This window comes from Pleuronectes platessa, chromosome 6 (genome assembly GCF_947347685.1).
Source record: "Pleuronectes platessa chromosome 6, fPlePla1.1, whole genome shotgun sequence".
NCBI classification, from domain to species: Eukaryota; Metazoa; Chordata; class Actinopteri; order Pleuronectiformes; family Pleuronectidae; genus Pleuronectes; species Pleuronectes platessa.
The window spans coordinates 20,399,782-20,416,327 of record NC_070631.1 but is presented as its reverse complement, the minus strand read 5'-3'; the positions used below and the strand labels follow the sequence as shown (position 1 = coordinate 20,416,327).

The following is a 16,546-nucleotide window of genomic DNA, read 5'->3' as shown; positions in this document are numbered from 1 at the left end:
GGTTAAAGTAACGTTAAGTCTGTCTTCATCTGAGTGTAACTAAGCAACATCCCTGTTTGCTGAACAAGATAACAAACTAGTGTGAACCAATGGCCTAAATACCGGGAAGGGGATTATGTAGAGAATGGAACAATAGCTGTGGATATGTGAGGGAAACATGTGGGCCGTATGGTGACAAATAAAAGTGGAGGAAGACAGAAGGCAGAGAGGGATGAAGCGAAGGAAAGACAGTGGAGGTTGTGGGCAGGTTGAGCGCAATCCTCCACAGTAGGAAGCAAGAATGTGCCAGAGGAGGGAAGGCAAGAAGCAAACACCTGTGTGAAGACTGAGAGCTGTGAGTCATCTCAGAACCGAGGTTTAACGTGTGAGTGTGTCTGTGGCTGCCACACAGTGAGAGGGAAAGCAGGGCTGCTAATGAGGATTTTGGACATTCAATCACAGGCTCTGACTGGGGAGACCTGGCAGTGCCATTTTAAATGACACACTGCTGCTGCTGCTGCTGCGTTAAAAAAAGCAAACCTTCCAGAAATCAACAGATTGGAAGGTGAATTCCAACCGTGACAGAGATGACACAGAGGGCGACACATCTTTCTGACATGTATGGTTTGTGCAGGATTTGTATGGATCTCCTGCGGTGGGTGAGACAAATCGTTGGAGGCTCTGGGCAAGATAAATCCCTTTAAAATCTTTAGAAAGTAATCCAACAAACCTTATCACTGTTTTTTACATATCTATGTAAAATATATCTGCTATATCCACAATCATCAAAGAGTCATCTGATCTATAAAATAAATATTCCAACCGCTGCACAATAAAAATCTCTTTGTTCATTTCCCAAGTCGCGTTTTTTCCCTATCTTTAATTGAAATCATATAGGCATATTTCCAAAAGTGAAAAATGGCTAAAGAAATAAAAATAAAGACAAGAACAGAGGAGATGTGTCATGACTATGAACTCATTCCCTAACTGACCCAAGTAAAGAATAACAAACTGGAACTATCCTTTGAGAAGAACACTGCTGTAAAAGAACACAGGGAACTGGGTCTGGTGTCCTAGGTTATGTAAGCAGAATCAGGGCCAGCCATATAAGCGGCAGTTGGATGGTGGATGCATGGAGGGATGAGAGCAGTTTGAGAATAACAGAGAGAGGCAGAATAGATTCAGTCAGAGGCAGGGTGGAGAAGCACAGAGACAGAGAACAGTGGAGATTGAGAAAACCAAAAGGGTATAATTAAGCAACGAGGTGAGAGGCCAACAAAAAATGTGTGTGAGAGAGAGAGGGAGAGAAGTGAAAGAGAGAGGGACGGAGAGTGTGATAAAGTGTGAAACGTGTGATACGGAGGGAGTAGGGAGGGGGTGGTAGCTGTGTTAGTGCTCGTGAGCGTGGCACCATCTTAGCAGCAGCACGCGTAATGCTGTCCTCTAATCCTTGCATTAAAACCTCTGCCGATTCACTAAAGCAGATTACTGGCATTTCCCCACTATCTCCTCCTGCCCCCATGACCGAACGTGACCCCTGCATTCCCCCGAACTTTTGTCAAGTACAAAAAAAAATGTATTTTTTCTCATCAGCTATCAATAAATAAAGTTGCTGAACTGTGGAGGGAAAAAAACTGGAGGGTGGGCAAAGGAATACTAGCGCCCACGCTGAGGTTTTACATACTGCACGCCTCTCACATTTGCCCTGGGGGTCCCCGGTCGGCTCTCCTGGCAGCTCAACTCCTGCCTCTCCTGCTGTCTATATATAGAGCTGATATTATTGTAGAAAGAATTACCATGTCCTTCAAAGTCATTCTGAACCATTGTCAGAAGCCTTTGTGCCGCTGCACTCAGAGAACAGGTTTTGTGTGGCAACTCTTCTCTAGCGGCTGGCTGATTGCTGTCATTTGTGACTCTGCTAGACTCCACAGCTTTCTTTTGTCAAAAAGAGAAGCTATCATATAAACTGCGTAGTATCCTTGCCAATGATTTCTGAACAGATTCAGTCAGATGATATTCTATTTTAATACACTTTGGATAGCTACTTGCTCATCGCTCTTGAGATATTTTGCACTTTGATGCAATTTATGGTAAAGCTCTGGATTAACCTTTAGATGATATGAACGCAGGTGCCTCCTAAAAAGAAAATTGTGTGGTACAATTGAAAAGGATATCTTTTTTCTGCAATAGAGCTTGTCGTTAAAACAATATCAATAATTATCAAAATATAATTTTCATCAACAGCAATACAACGAAAGTCGAAAAAGATAGTTAAATATTTCTAAGGCCGGGTGCAAGCACAGTGAAGAGCTAAACAAGATCATCGATAATCACAACCTTCACTCAAGAGCAAACATCTGAAATAATAATTTGACATTTCATTGTGTTGATTATCGAAATTGACTGATTTTTTATAATTTATTTTATCATGATCTCATTTTTGGGAATATCACCCAGCCTTATGCTGGTGCATACAGATCTCATCAACAGTAGTAAAATATTGTAACGTTTTGTATATCTAATAATTCCAGGAATCTCTGTCTGGCTGTGTGTATGTGGAACACATATCGCAGACAACCCTTATCTCATCGCCTTCACACTTGGCTATGTATTATTAAAGGCCCTAGGAAGTGCAGTGGTGCGATTTGGAGATGCAATATTCCATATTGAAAAACTTTAAATAAAGCTGGGACTCGGCGTAAGTGACGTTGTCATTCCTGACAACAGTACGTTCATGAACATGGCAATGATAACTGATTCTTTGGGGTTCTGTGTAATGAGTTGAGCTTCACTGAACTTTGAAACAGGTGAGCAGCTCTTTGTGCCGCAGTGGAGGGGCAGCCTCAAGGTTTAACTTACTGCGACTCAATTACTGCAGGAGACTTTTACAGTTTCAGGAAAGAAGCTGCAACCAGCAACAACCACACGCACAGCAAACAGGCAGGTTTAGAACTGGCACTGCACGAGTAGAAATCGTGTATTGTTACTTGTAGAGGATAGAACGCCACAACCTCCTGACTCAATCCATCTGTTTCTCTTTTGGAGGGACACAGTTTTCCCTTTGAGGGAAGGTGGATAGAATCTTAACAAGCTGACAGTCCAAAACAAGATTATCAATGCTCCAGTGATTCCATTATCATTGAATCCTCTGTGTGTCCTTCCTCACCTCGGCAGGAACTTCAGTTGGGCATTAAAACTTGATTGAGCCTGGATGAAGCCGGTCTTTGGTAAGAGCTTCATGTGTTTCCTCATTTCCGGGCACACATCAAAAGTCACCTTCAACGCTGCGCTGGCTCTGAAAGGAGAGAGTTTCATTGGCATAAAGCGAACACATCAGGTGCATGAATCTAAGACAAAGGTTATGTATAGAGATAGAATTATGCACAGGTGGTAGCAAACAGGGATTTAGATACAGGGACATTGTAAAATATAAAGGGGCAGACATCACATTCCATCTAGTCTGATATGCCACAGTTCCTTGCTTGAGATGACAATACTGCACCAAGATGGTCTCTTTATCAGAGCTGCAACTGATTATAATTTTTATAGAAAGTAATTTGCTGATACATTTTCCATAATGTACACACTCAAGCAAAAAATGTTACCACATGAGAAAAGATCAGAGTCATTTTGCCATAAACAAGTAACATAAACAATTCATAATTATCTACATAATTTATTAATATAATTAAGATATCGAAAGACTGAAATATCTTTGCGTTTGGTATAGTTTTGCCTTAAACCTTTTTAGACAAGTGGAGAAAGACATTGCCACGTGACAGTGATTGGTTAAATTATCGTTAAAACACACCTTCAATCTTCAATCCAACAACTTTGTATTTAGCTATTCATGTGCACAATTCTCTAAAATATTCAAACATTCAAATCACATTTGAAAATTAAATAATAAGAAATGATTTATTCCTACAGTGCCTCCAAAATTTTAAACACAACATTTAAGCTTACAGAAAGATAATACAATTCCAAATGTGTATCTCATTTGGAATTCATTTTCAACATCCTTTGCTTTGCTTATCCCCAGTAGAGCTTTGAATGAGGTATGATTAGAATCATCAAAGCTCCCACTGTGGCCTGTTGCACCCCTGGGTTCAGGACTGATACTGAAGCCAGCGACCACAGGATGATCAAGATGCTTTGGCTTCACCTTTGGGCCGCTGTCATGTTGTCCATTGTTATATACAGTCAATAATAAGGACAAACCCCCTCTGTCCATCCGTGTACTACATGTCCATCCACTAAAACGACCTCTACACACTAACTTTTCCCTTTAAGGATGACCTTCTTGCCTGCCTTGCACTGACATCTTGTATCGTGCAGTATTGTTGGAGACTGAGCTGGGCCATTCAGATTGATTCTTCACAGAGAGCAGACTGTGTAATGAGTTCCCTGGAAGGGTCATTTGATGACCTACAGCTTTTTAGGTCCTCAGGCAAAATCCTCTCCCCTGTCTCTTTGATGCAAGAGAATAACTCAAAAGTATCATTGGTACGCCTGTTCCCATTGACAATTGGCGCTGCAGGTTTTTCTTTTCAGGTGACATAAACAAGAGAAACAACAATGAATAGATATTTGAGGTGCTTTGCCAAATATGCATCCTCTAATCAAACCTCTAATCCCTTGATGACTCCGCAAGGACAAACAAAATACTTTTGTTTGAGTCACACACACAGAAATGGCCTTGTATTGAGTGATGTACAGAACACCACGTCCGTATCACTCAGCTGACCCATTTTCCAGGAGCTCCAACAGATGGTTGCGCCTGTGGCTCAGTAATAGCTGAGGTTTGTGATATAAATGGCTCCTCACCTTGGGAATTCCACAGCCCACACTCACACACCTTCCTAAAACAATGACGGCACAAGCACACTGAGGAAAAACAGTTGGTTGGCTGCTGGTGATGTGCATGTACAGCAGTAACCTTTTGTTGTGCCTGCTCATGTCTTCGAAGACGCAGAGGTAAGAAACGAGGAAACTGAGGCCACACAGACTGAGGAACCCTTCACTTTTTCAATTCCCCTCTAAACATAAATGACCCACTCTGATGGGGGTTAAACAGATGGTTGTTTCCCTGAGGCGAGGACTCCCAGGGACACTTTGGGGATATTAAAAGCTTTCTTTATTCCAGCCAAATAATAACCTTCAAATCACTCTTGGGGGGAATATTCATGAATACATAATCATTACGGGTAATTAGGATTTTTAATTAACAGGGGTATTTAGCTGATCCTGTCTTTTTTATTGGCTGCCTGCGTGACCAGTTTGTTTCTGAGGGAACATTTTGTTATTTACAGAGAAGTTCGTGGCAGCTCACACTGTGAAGCGATGAGTTTACCTTGACAGTTAAAGTTTTCTTTCCTTTGTGCATACATTTACATGATACAACTAATTCAGGGAAGCAATGTGGTAGATATGCTTCTACAATGTATCCTTCAAGTGACAATGAAACCCAATGTGATTACAACCCATAAGACACAAGTCTGCGTATGGAGGGGACGAGGTGGATTCATGGGTCAAAGAAAAGTAAGTTTAGGACATATCAGCTAAAAGTCATTTTTAAACCATTTCCACGATTGTTACATAAGCCTACGTAGCTATGTAACCATGGCGATCAAGGTCACCTAACTTTAAGTAAGTTGTCATTTTTATCTAAATCATGGTTGTTCTCTAACCTAATCAAAGTGCTATAATGTCTTTGTGCCCACATCTAACCAGGTCATATCAGAAAACACTGTCACATAGGAGGCTTGTTGGATGAGGAAGAAACTTGACACTTTTAAGATGCATGGGAACACTGACTGAGAGCCAGGTCCTATTGTCTAATATTAGTGGCTGACCTTTGTGATACCCTTGTTGCTAAATGGGAGGAAATAACAAAAGTCAGGATTGAAAATCTTGTGGAAACAAGCTCCTTAAGGAGTGGAGACTATTGCAGCTGCAGATAAATGAGTGCAATCTGTGCAGTCCATTGTGTTCTGGCTCTCCAGCTACAGCGGGTACAAATGTTTCTCTGGGTTTGATTTAATTTGCCATTTGTGCAGCCTACATCCCTCAGCCACATCTCTCACTCTTCAATGTGCTGCTTGGAAAACTAACTTCCTCGCAGTGAATGCGCACCCTAAATATATTTTAGTCATTTATTTTCAATTAAACCACTCTCTGGAACTTGAGCATGACGTGGTTCCTGGGCTAGTTTGAGGCACTTTAGTCTGACTGGGAGCCACTGCTGCATGTCAGAGCCCTTCTTCTCCTCATGTCTCCTGTCTTGTGCCTCTGTTGACTGCTAAAGGCAAAACGCCTAAAGATAATCTTGTAAAAAAAAAAATTACAAAGTTCAAGGGTTCTATTTTTCTATAACTATAGAAGACAAAACAGTTTGTTCTCAAGTGAGAGTAATAATTTAACACAGTCGCTGTGTAGAGACAAAATTAAGAATCCTGTGAGTAACAAGGAGAATTAGCATGAACATCATCTTTTAGTGTTTGTGTAACAGTCCTAAACAGCTGACACGTGTGAAAGCAACACAGATGACACTCATGTTGAGTCTGCATGCAGAGCTGAGTAAGTGAGTGCCCGGCCTCTGTTTGCCCACAGCTACACCAGAGCCTCTGCCCTCTTTTGAAAGTGCCAGGTGGCTGCGCTTGCTTACTCTGCATGTATACTCCAAAGCCTCATGGGATACAAAGTCTTCGCAGCAAGGGTTCTAGGCATCCGCCCCCCCAATACAGCATTGTCCGCTTCATACTAAAATAAATCAACCTGCTGGAAGAGCAGGGTTCTTTCTACTTTCTTGTCATCTATATGTTTCTTTTCTTCAAGCCAAAGAACACGGGACAAAGGCTGGACTCAGACAAGGTGCAGTGGGGATATCAGAAATGCGGTAAACAGAGAAACCGAGAACAGACGGATTTATGAAGATGGTCCGTCATGTCTGTTTGTGGCAGTTTCGAGTTTGGGCAGGAACGCCGGACTCCCCAGCAGGGGCCAGTGGAGGAGGGTTGGAAATGAATAGATAAATAATAAAAACTGTTCCCAAAAAGAAAAGAAAATATCTGCAAACCGAGTTCAGAATCAGCCAATCACTGGCTTACGAGCTTAAGTGAGACACTGCACATTTTAAAGGCTCTTACAAATTCTTTCAGTTAGTGGGAGTGATATTCAAATCACTGGCTCGCAGACAAGAGAGACATATTCAATTATGCGCGTGCTGCTCGCTTAAAAAACGAAGGCGGTCTTGTGGGATAGGATCTGCTCATCCACTCAAAGGAAAAAGTGACAAACTGCGCAATGAAAGCCGCGGCTCGCTTATTGTTTCCCTGCCAAGTTAACTTGCGATGGAATTACTATCTTGGAGGTGGAGTGACATATTGCACGGTATGCTGCCTCAAAGCTTCTGTTCACACTGACGCTGTCATCGTCATGTTGTCACATGGGCTGCATTGCCAGCGCGCCAGATGGCAGTTGTCACAAATACCCCACCCCCACGCATGCACAGCCTCCCCCACGTGATGTGACACGATGACTGGCTAGGTGGTGGACCACACGCCTGTTAATGTCCCCCCCCCACCCCAGTGTGTTCTTAACCTCCCGTGTGCCTCGTAATACATCACATCCATAATCATAAAGGATTTACTTTTGCTCTATATGCTATTGTATGGGCCAAAGAGGATTGTGGGGATGTGGGCTTATACTGCTTAGCCCCTCACATCATCCTCTCTTTAGGAATATTTATCAGCTAATACATCTCTCTTTTATTATGTCGGCACATTTGTTGAAGATCTCAATACGTCACTTGGTTCCCTAGCGTACTGAGGCGGAGAGTTTTGTGCTGGCTGAAAACTAAGCTGGCCCTGTCAATTTTAAGGGATTTCCATGAGCCGTTTCTCTGTGAAAATTGCCGCTTTGGCAGAGGCTCAGTATGTTAGGGGAGTTTTAGTTTTGCATTCAGCAGATAAGCTGGCGTGCTAAGTCAGCAGTCCATGCTTTTCACACTCTTACTCCAAGGACGTTTTCCCTGCATGACAACAAACAAAATGGAAATATGACATGTACCACTCACTTCTGCAGGGGGTTTAAACTCAAGTAATAAGAGGAGAAGATTTACTGTAGCTCATTGTAATAACTAATATAAACTACACTAATGCTGTAATGATGAAAGTGAGGTAGTTCATTGTTAAGATTTTGTTGCTTCTAATTTGTTAAATTTAAACACTATACAGATTTCACTGCTCTTACTTTTTAGATTGATTGTTACAGATTGTTAGGTGAGTATAAAGACAGATGAAGTTGCAATTCATATTAAATAGTCCATCATTAGCTCATATTGAACAATGTCTAATGCAGACCTGGTAGACAGGAGCATAATTGATCATGTTTAATTCAGTTTGTTGTGGATTTGTGTTCACTTATAGGAACTGGATAAATAATATAGATACGGTGCCCGGCGCTCTATAGCAGCGGCGGCTGGCAGTCATCAATGTAAGTGACTTTACTGATCACGACAACAGTGATACACAACGAGTGATTCTCCAGTTCAGGGTTCCACATACTGAGTTGAGCCTCACCGAACTTTAATTAGAACAGCTCATTGTGCAGCAGTGGTGGTGCAGCTCTGTTGAGCGATTCCAGCAGAACCCGGGCTTTACTTACTGCTGCTCAATTACTGCAGGTCGCTTTTACAGTTTCAGAAAGAAAACTGCAACCAACATCACCACAGTCCAAGAGAACAGCCCATACCAAACAGACATGTTACTGGTACTGCAAGTCATGAAAAATATATAATTACACAGGGTACAAACTAAGACAAAGAACATTTATGAATAGGAATGATAAGTGAAGCCGACTTTAAGTACTGTTACTGTCATATATGCAGAACTCTGTCGGCTGGCATATTGGACTTTTCTTGAAACAAAAGTTTACGTCTATTGATAAAAGCATTATACATCACTCTCAATACAAGCGCTTTGTGAGGTTCATATTCTTGTTGTTTCTGACGTCTCCCTAGAGCTGTATTAGTTCAAGACAGTCCACAGGAATTCTCATCTATCCCTCCTAATGAGCTTGGATTAATGAGTGCTGTTCCACTTTGCCAAAGCAATTCATTTTATTTGGCATGTGCAGTCATGACTTTCAGAGACACTTCTCTTTTCCACAGTATACATTTCTGTGACTGGAGGCTTCCAGCAATTACACAGCCATCATTTGCCTTTTGTTGCCTTGAAAAAACATAGAAAAGTCGTGATTTTCATAATGATATTTTTAACTTGTTTTGCGAAAAAACTCAACTTTCCATTGTAGCTCCATTGTACTATTTCCAATTGCATAATACATGAAAACGTTGCTTTGCAAGTTGATTTCCCCCAAATTTATAAAATATATGATAAATATGCACAGATTGTTTACAAAATATTTTACCTGGAGACTTAGAACTTCACAGAGGTCAGAATCGAAACTGTGGTGGAAACATTTTGATTACATTTAAGTAACCTGCTCTGTAAAGGCTACAGCTGGTAAGGCTGAATAGTACTGTGCTGTTTCCTTTGAGAAGAGACTATATCTCTATCTGTGTGTGTGTGTGTGTGTGTGTGTGTGTGTGTGTGTGTGTGTGTGTGTGTGTGTTTGAGAGCCATCTGCTCAAACTGTACACGAAAACACAGTTCACCCTGAACTGGCATAAACACGGAAACTGGTTTCAAAGAAAGATTCCTAATGATTTCCTTGAGAGGAACATTTACATGGTTATGTCTCGGAGAGTTTGTTTGGGTACAGCTGAGCTGAACATGAAAAATATCAAGTTTGTTCGATGCAGCCACTTATAAAACTGTTTCTAGGTAACTAGGTAACTCACTATGGAATAGATCCCACTTTCTTTTTGATTGACACTAAGTTACAGACATTGTCCCCAAAATTTTCCTAAAACTAACATTGACATCTTCAATAAAATGTTCAGAAAATAACTATGAAACTAAGGGTCTAGTAAGATGAAGTACTACCCTGAGGTCTAATGTTCCATGTCAACTGGCCTATAACATGAAAGATACTTAAAATTTGAAATGGCCAGTAATGCCGCACATCCACTGGAAAAGAAGTGCAATACAATTACGTTTTTCACACATTGATTTCCTCTTCCTTTTTCAGGCTGCAGATGATTATTTATTATCATTATGACACCAATGTGGTGTTAGATGACATGTTACTTTCCTTAATTTGGGTGTTTCGTGTTCATGGATAAGACAAATCTGGAAACAGTTCACTGTAGAGAATAAAACAGCTGCAACCAACAGCACAACTACTTTTACTGCATTAGAGGGGATGTATTTAGTGTATATTTAGTGTAACAGAAAATGAGCTCACAATGTAGACAGCTAATGGTCTTTTAGATTATGTTTTCTGCAGCCTAATTTACTTAAAGGTTTTAAGACAAAACAATACATGTATTATTATGCAAATTTGTTATTTATAAATTGACCTCGAGGACTGTTAGTCAGTCAGATAATCAGTGTATCGTCATTCTTTCCCACTACAATGTGTTTTCATTGCAAACTGTGCAAGCCATATGAAAAAATTTCAAAATGCCGCAGTTCAGACTCTTAAAAAACAATATAGAGTCAGGATTAGTATGAGCTATATATAAATATATATATTTATAAAGATATCAGCAACCTGAGGCTTTGGATCCTACCTGCTGTGGACCGCGACAGTGTCCTGATAGAGGCGGTCGAACATGCAGATCTTCAGATCCACAGTTGGCCGATCCACCCATACTGGGATGCTGACTGCAGTACCCCTCACATGGATAGGTATCTGTATCAACCAACATACGTATCATCAATCACAAATGATTTACCGGTACATTAAATAACAATATTTACGGCTCCATTAACTGTCATGTGCAAGGTGATGAACACGTGTCTTACTGGTTGGCTGGATTGGTCGGAGAACTTGATGTGGAAATCTAGTGTGGCCGCTCCTGGAACTGTTGGAGCGAAAACAACCTCTAGTTTGGTGCTTTCAAAAGTTCCAATCTCTCCCTCTGTAACCTGAGGGCAACACAGAACAAGCAAACATTTGATTATTACAGATTTTAACTTACAAAATATTTGTGGAAAATATTGTATTGTAATATATCAGGTGTATTGGTGATTGAATACATACAGGACAGAGTTAGCGAGTTAAAGAGTCATGACCAAAATAAAAAGTCTATATATGCACATGATGCTAAATTTAACTTCAAATGGAATGCCATCTAACTACATTGAAAGGAAGTGTATGTTATTCACCCTGCTACTTGGCATCGGGGTAGTGAAAGGAATAATAAAAACCAAAAGAGAAGAGAAAGTCATGCAGCCACTAACTGAGTGAAACCACCGTAGCTTGATGGATAATCCACCATTTAAGACACCAGCCTACAACCACACAATGTGAAAGTATCAGTCAAAATGACACTGTTCAAGCCACGGGCATGCTGGTGCACGCCATACACACGGCCGTAACAAGCGCAGAGGGAGAGGCAATGCACCATTAGCCCCCCGCTAGAGAAGTAATGAACCCCGAACAACTCCAGAACTTCAGATGGGCCACAAGGCACTCACAGCAGCAGTGATAAAAACAGAGGGAGGCAGAGTCTTCAACAGACAGAGATAATTGTCTTATCAGAGACGGAGCAGGTGTCTCTCTGGGAATCCAGTTACACAGGGTCACATCCATTCACGGATCAATTCATTGATCGATGGTTCTGGTTTGAACTTGTCGGCCAGAAGGGGCCTTTCCGTGACATTGTGTGAGTTTTCTCCAGTTATTGCAGCTTTATCCAACAGTCAATTGTCAATTGGAGAATGGCCGTATATGTGAATGTGAGGATGAATGGTTGTTTGTCTCTGTGTGTCGGCCCTGTGATAGGCTGGTGACCTGTCCAGGGTGTACCCCGCCTCTTGTCCAATACCAACTGGGATTGGCTCCAGTTCCCTTCTAACCTCACAGGATAAGCGGTATAGAAAATGGATGAAATTAACAAGTTGAATTCCAAAAGCTGAACAGCTGGTGATGCTGGACATCCCCCACAATTGCAGATACACCAGCGTCGCTCCAATAATGTCCACTCATCTACACTTTGGTCCATACGTATCTCAACAAGTGTGACAGTCTACAGCTAAATATTGGCCAAAAATAATTTTTAGCTGCTGTTGGTGTTTAAGGAAAAGTCTGGGGATAATCTCAGTCAAAGATTCATCCTCTGGGGATCACAAACGTCGCCACTCTAGTGACGCCCTGTTGCGGCCCCCTACCCCACTTTATTTCATAGCATTTAATGGTGATCAAGAAATTCCGTAGGAAGTGGTGAACCAACCAACTGACAGACCGACACAGTGACACAGCCATCCCTCGAGCCTAGCTGCTAACACGGCTGCCTTGCACTTCACATTTTTTATAATTTATTATGCTATATCCAATTATTCTGATTAGTGCTCCCAGGAGGCTGAACCCACTTATTTAAAACAACATACATCATCAATACAGCTGAAATCCACAGTGTTCACAGTATGACTCAATACTTACACTTCCTAGACTTATGTCACTGGTGTCTTCGTCTAGCTTGAGTTCTGCATCAGTGGCCTCAGGAATAGCTTCCGGACTTACAGCTGAACCTTCTGACACACACACACACACAAAAAACACACAGAACATCACAGGTCCTTTTTACTGTTGATATGTTGTGCAGCAAACCTGCCATGAAGAGCTACCGATTCACCAAATGCAACACAAAAACTCAACATGATGGTGGAACGTGTTGAAGCTCTTAAAGCTTATCATAATCAGAAGTGTTTTTCTTGTGGTATTTTGAGCACACACATCAAATTGTTTGTAAGTATGAGCAGATATCCCGTCAGTTGGGTCAAGAGCTATTATGAGCGAGAAGAAGATCATTCAATTTATCGACAGATAATTGCATATACTGTATGTGAGCTACTGTAAGATTCAGTCCAAACATATAACATCAGCAGCCTGAAAATGTGGCCAAGAACCCCATCTCGTCACGGTTGCAGATGAAAAATGGAGGCAAAGCCACTTCAACACAGTTTTTTTCTAAAGCTAGCAGAGCAGAAATAAAAGACTGAACGGCTTATCACAGCATCAGTGGAGGAAAGTGCTGAATACAGCGATGAGGACTTTAGATCTGAGGGAACATGAAGAGAAAAAGTCTCCTTGTCACCAGCTGTGAGAGCAAGGTGAACCCTCTGCTTTGTGTGTGTGTGTGTCTGTGCGTTGTTTTGCTTTCCCTCTTCCTCACTTGGACTGTTTATAAATAATGTTCAAATTCATTTAATCTGCAGCCAAAGCAGTACTTTGAGTCTCATTCAGATGTCAATATGTTAAGATGGTCAAAATGAAAATGATAAATTTCTGATATTTAATATGCATAATATTCACCATCTTCCTTTGGTGTTTTAGCAACACAGTTACAGCACAGTTGTACCAAAGATTTTTTTTAACTACTTTTGACCTGATGACACTAAATGGTGTTGAGTTTTGTGAAGACAAAGTTACAGGACCGCCTAATATAAAGAGCTGGATCATGATGGGAACATGAATATCTGGACCACATTTCATGACAGTCCATTCAAAAGTTGTTGAGACATTTCACTTAAAACCCCACACCAACCTCCCAGTGTTGTTATTGGTAAAGTCAGAGGATCACCAAGGTCAATTGGATTCATCCTCTGGGAACCATGGATGTGTACAAACGTTCATGGCAATCTACACAAAGGTTGCTGAGATGTATCTTAGTCAACTTTAGTGTTGAATGTGTCCATAGAGCCCTGCTGTTTGCTTGGCTAGAAAAACTGCAAATTAAATATATTATTTAAAAAAAAATCCCAAGAAGATATGCAAGTGCAACTATACCTCCAAAATAAATTGGTGAACAATATTAGTTTAGTCATAGAGTGGATATTTTTTGACTTGGACCGGTTGCCCTTACTGTGATATTTCTCCATGGCTGTCATGTATTGCAAGCAGGTAAACATGCACAGTGGGATAAACAAAGTAGACTGTACCGAATTTGTCAGTACTAGATACATTCAGAGGGGTTGGATCTTTAAGATGTAAGTGCAGGTTCAGATCCATGCAGAACTCTAGTTCAGGTACAAACTGGTGTTAGATAATGTTTTGTTAGATATGTATAATACCTTCACCTGGCTTCTCTTGCTGTGCTGCCTCGCAGAGCTTCTGTCTCTCTTGCTTTGTTCGGATTTCTCGGGAGCTCTTTTGACTGCCACATGTTGTGTTTTGACTGCTTGTCTCCTGTCAGCCAACAACACAGCACATTTTTTATAATTTACCCATGACGGTTTATTTAAGATAACTCTCTTTCAATGTGGCAATGTGAATTGTCTGTAGTCATTCTTTGTGCTGTTAATTCTCTCACTTTAAATTCCCTGATTTACTAATGAAATTTACTCCATGAATTCATCAAAGAACAGAAACTGTTGAGATCCCAATGGACAATCTGACCTGGCATGTGGGGGTGGAGACCGGAGATGGCATCTGGACATGGTGAGATTCTGGACTGAGCCATGTGGAGGTGTCCAGGCTGAAGAGGGTGGCCAGAGCTCCCTTGTTGGTCAGGGTGATAGTCCGTGAAATAGTCTGGCCCACCACGTGTGAGCCGAAGTCCACTAACTGACTGTCAACCTCCAGCTAGAGAAAGAATATATTCATGTAATTATTCAGTAATGATGATAATAATTATGACAAATAGTGATAAGATTGCCGTTATACGGAATACAATTAAATAGACAGTCAGACTAGAAAAAGTCATCAGCATTAGATAAGGTATAATCCTCATTCCTAATATTAATGCATTGTTAGCAACCTTAAAATCAAACTATACAGGCGGCTGGCCAAAAGAGTTGGGTGACAAAACATTAACATGCGTAAATATACAGATAGAAAGAACAATTCCTTTTCCAAGCACAAGAATGATTTGAGATAATAGCATGAAAATTACCCTTAGTCATAAGTCAAGTTCAGTAATTTTCTCTAATTGTCTGTAGGTTGGCTACAGCACACGACTCACTTCACATTTCTTTATGGTGCACCTGACAGGCACAGAGAAGGGACCCGCTGCCGTGGAAAAGTGGAGGTCTCCTTCCAGGTCCTCGTTGATCTGCAGGGATCAGATAATGGAACAATGGTTGGCTTCAAAGCAGCATCGGCTACCTGACATTTAGTTCAGAATGAAGGTCGGAGTTTTAGATTAAACCTCAGACATTTGATCCTTAAACAAACGAGTGGAATGGCAGTGGGCTGAGAGTTGTGAAATGTGTGAGGACTTGGCTAATAATAAAAGGTAAGCTGTCTGCACAAATCTATGGTTCATATGGAAGTTCATTCCCTCTAAGAATACCACAGAGGACATTTTGCACAAGGACAGATGGATGTTAGGTAGTTAGATTTGATTATAATCACTTGTCTTATTTGTTATATAACCCTGTCTACACTCAGCTTTGACAAAATGCTGATATACAGATACATATTGGACATTCTTTAAGGAAAAATGACAGATTTGAGCATGTTGTGTACTGTGGTGATCATGTGACTAACCATAGGTTGGAAAACCGCCTGCATGTCACAGGACATCCCGACAGACAGAGAACCTGCAGGCTTGAAGCTGAAACACAAATCACAGGGAGTTATGATTACTGCTGCAGTGCCTGTTCTAAACCAGCTTGTTTTAAAGGAGCTGTTCTCTTGTTCTGTGTTAATGCTCCAGAGCTATACTTCAGGATTGTCACAAGTAAGTCCTGTCACAGTTCTGCAATAAACTGTCACTTTCTATACTGTGTGCTTGATGTTGTGTGCAGAGCTTTTTGTGAACAACCGACGGTGCAGAGTGAAGATAGAAAACAAAATGGTCTTCACCTGGTTTAACTGTAATGAAGATTTAATTTTCAACGTTTTCCATAAAATGGAAGGGATTTTGCTTCATTACTGTTCATGTATGTGGGTTTTATCCAGGTTTCAATGATTAACTTAACCGCTGTTATTTTTTTATACATTGCATGTTTTCAAAGGTTAGTTAAGCACCTGACACAATCTTCGGACCCAACTTCACAACTTTTCAAAATAAAAGCTCTCAAAATGAAGGATGCAACAATAAAATAAACACAGTACTTTCACTTTGAAGACTGTGAATGTCTCTGCAGCAGGAAATACGCTGTGTTCAAAAAAAGATTGAAATGCTTTAGTGTGATGAATCTCCAGAGAGCAGAGTAGATAAAAGGTCAAACGTCAACTTGATGCTCAGGCACAGAAAACAAAGAAAACAAAGAGCAGTTGTTCCACATGAAAACAATGCAGTGTGTAATAGAATGGTCTGGTGATATTTCACAGCCCTGGTCTTATTATATCGCACTGCATATCCAACCAGAATCCTACAGTTTATTTCCAGATGAGAAAAAGAGAAACATGAGGACTGTGAGCTGCATTTCAAAGCAACACATGTATCTCACAGCACATGTTGATTCCTCTCTTGATGCTACCCCGAGGA

The 16,546-nt window shown here is 40.9% G+C and overlaps 1 protein-coding gene across 1 annotated transcript in view; it reads right to left on the bottom strand.

Moving 5' to 3' along the window:
- Positions 1 to 16,546, bottom strand: part of cfap74 (cilia and flagella associated protein 74) — a 50,500-nt gene that overhangs the window by 15,496 nt on the left and 18,458 nt on the right. The window contains exons 15-22 of the mRNA XM_053425842.1: positions 15,601 to 15,667; positions 15,074 to 15,163; positions 14,509 to 14,694; positions 14,185 to 14,298; positions 12,553 to 12,651; positions 10,914 to 11,036; positions 10,679 to 10,800; positions 3,146 to 3,274 (exon numbers count right to left, since the gene is read on the bottom strand). Coding sequence (XP_053281817.1) covers positions 3,146 to 3,274; positions 10,679 to 10,800; positions 10,914 to 11,036; positions 12,553 to 12,651; positions 14,185 to 14,298; positions 14,509 to 14,694; positions 15,074 to 15,163; positions 15,601 to 15,667 — 930 coding nt within the window. The remainder of the gene's footprint in view (positions 1 to 3,145; positions 3,275 to 10,678; positions 10,801 to 10,913; positions 11,037 to 12,552; positions 12,652 to 14,184; positions 14,299 to 14,508; positions 14,695 to 15,073; positions 15,164 to 15,600; positions 15,668 to 16,546) is intronic.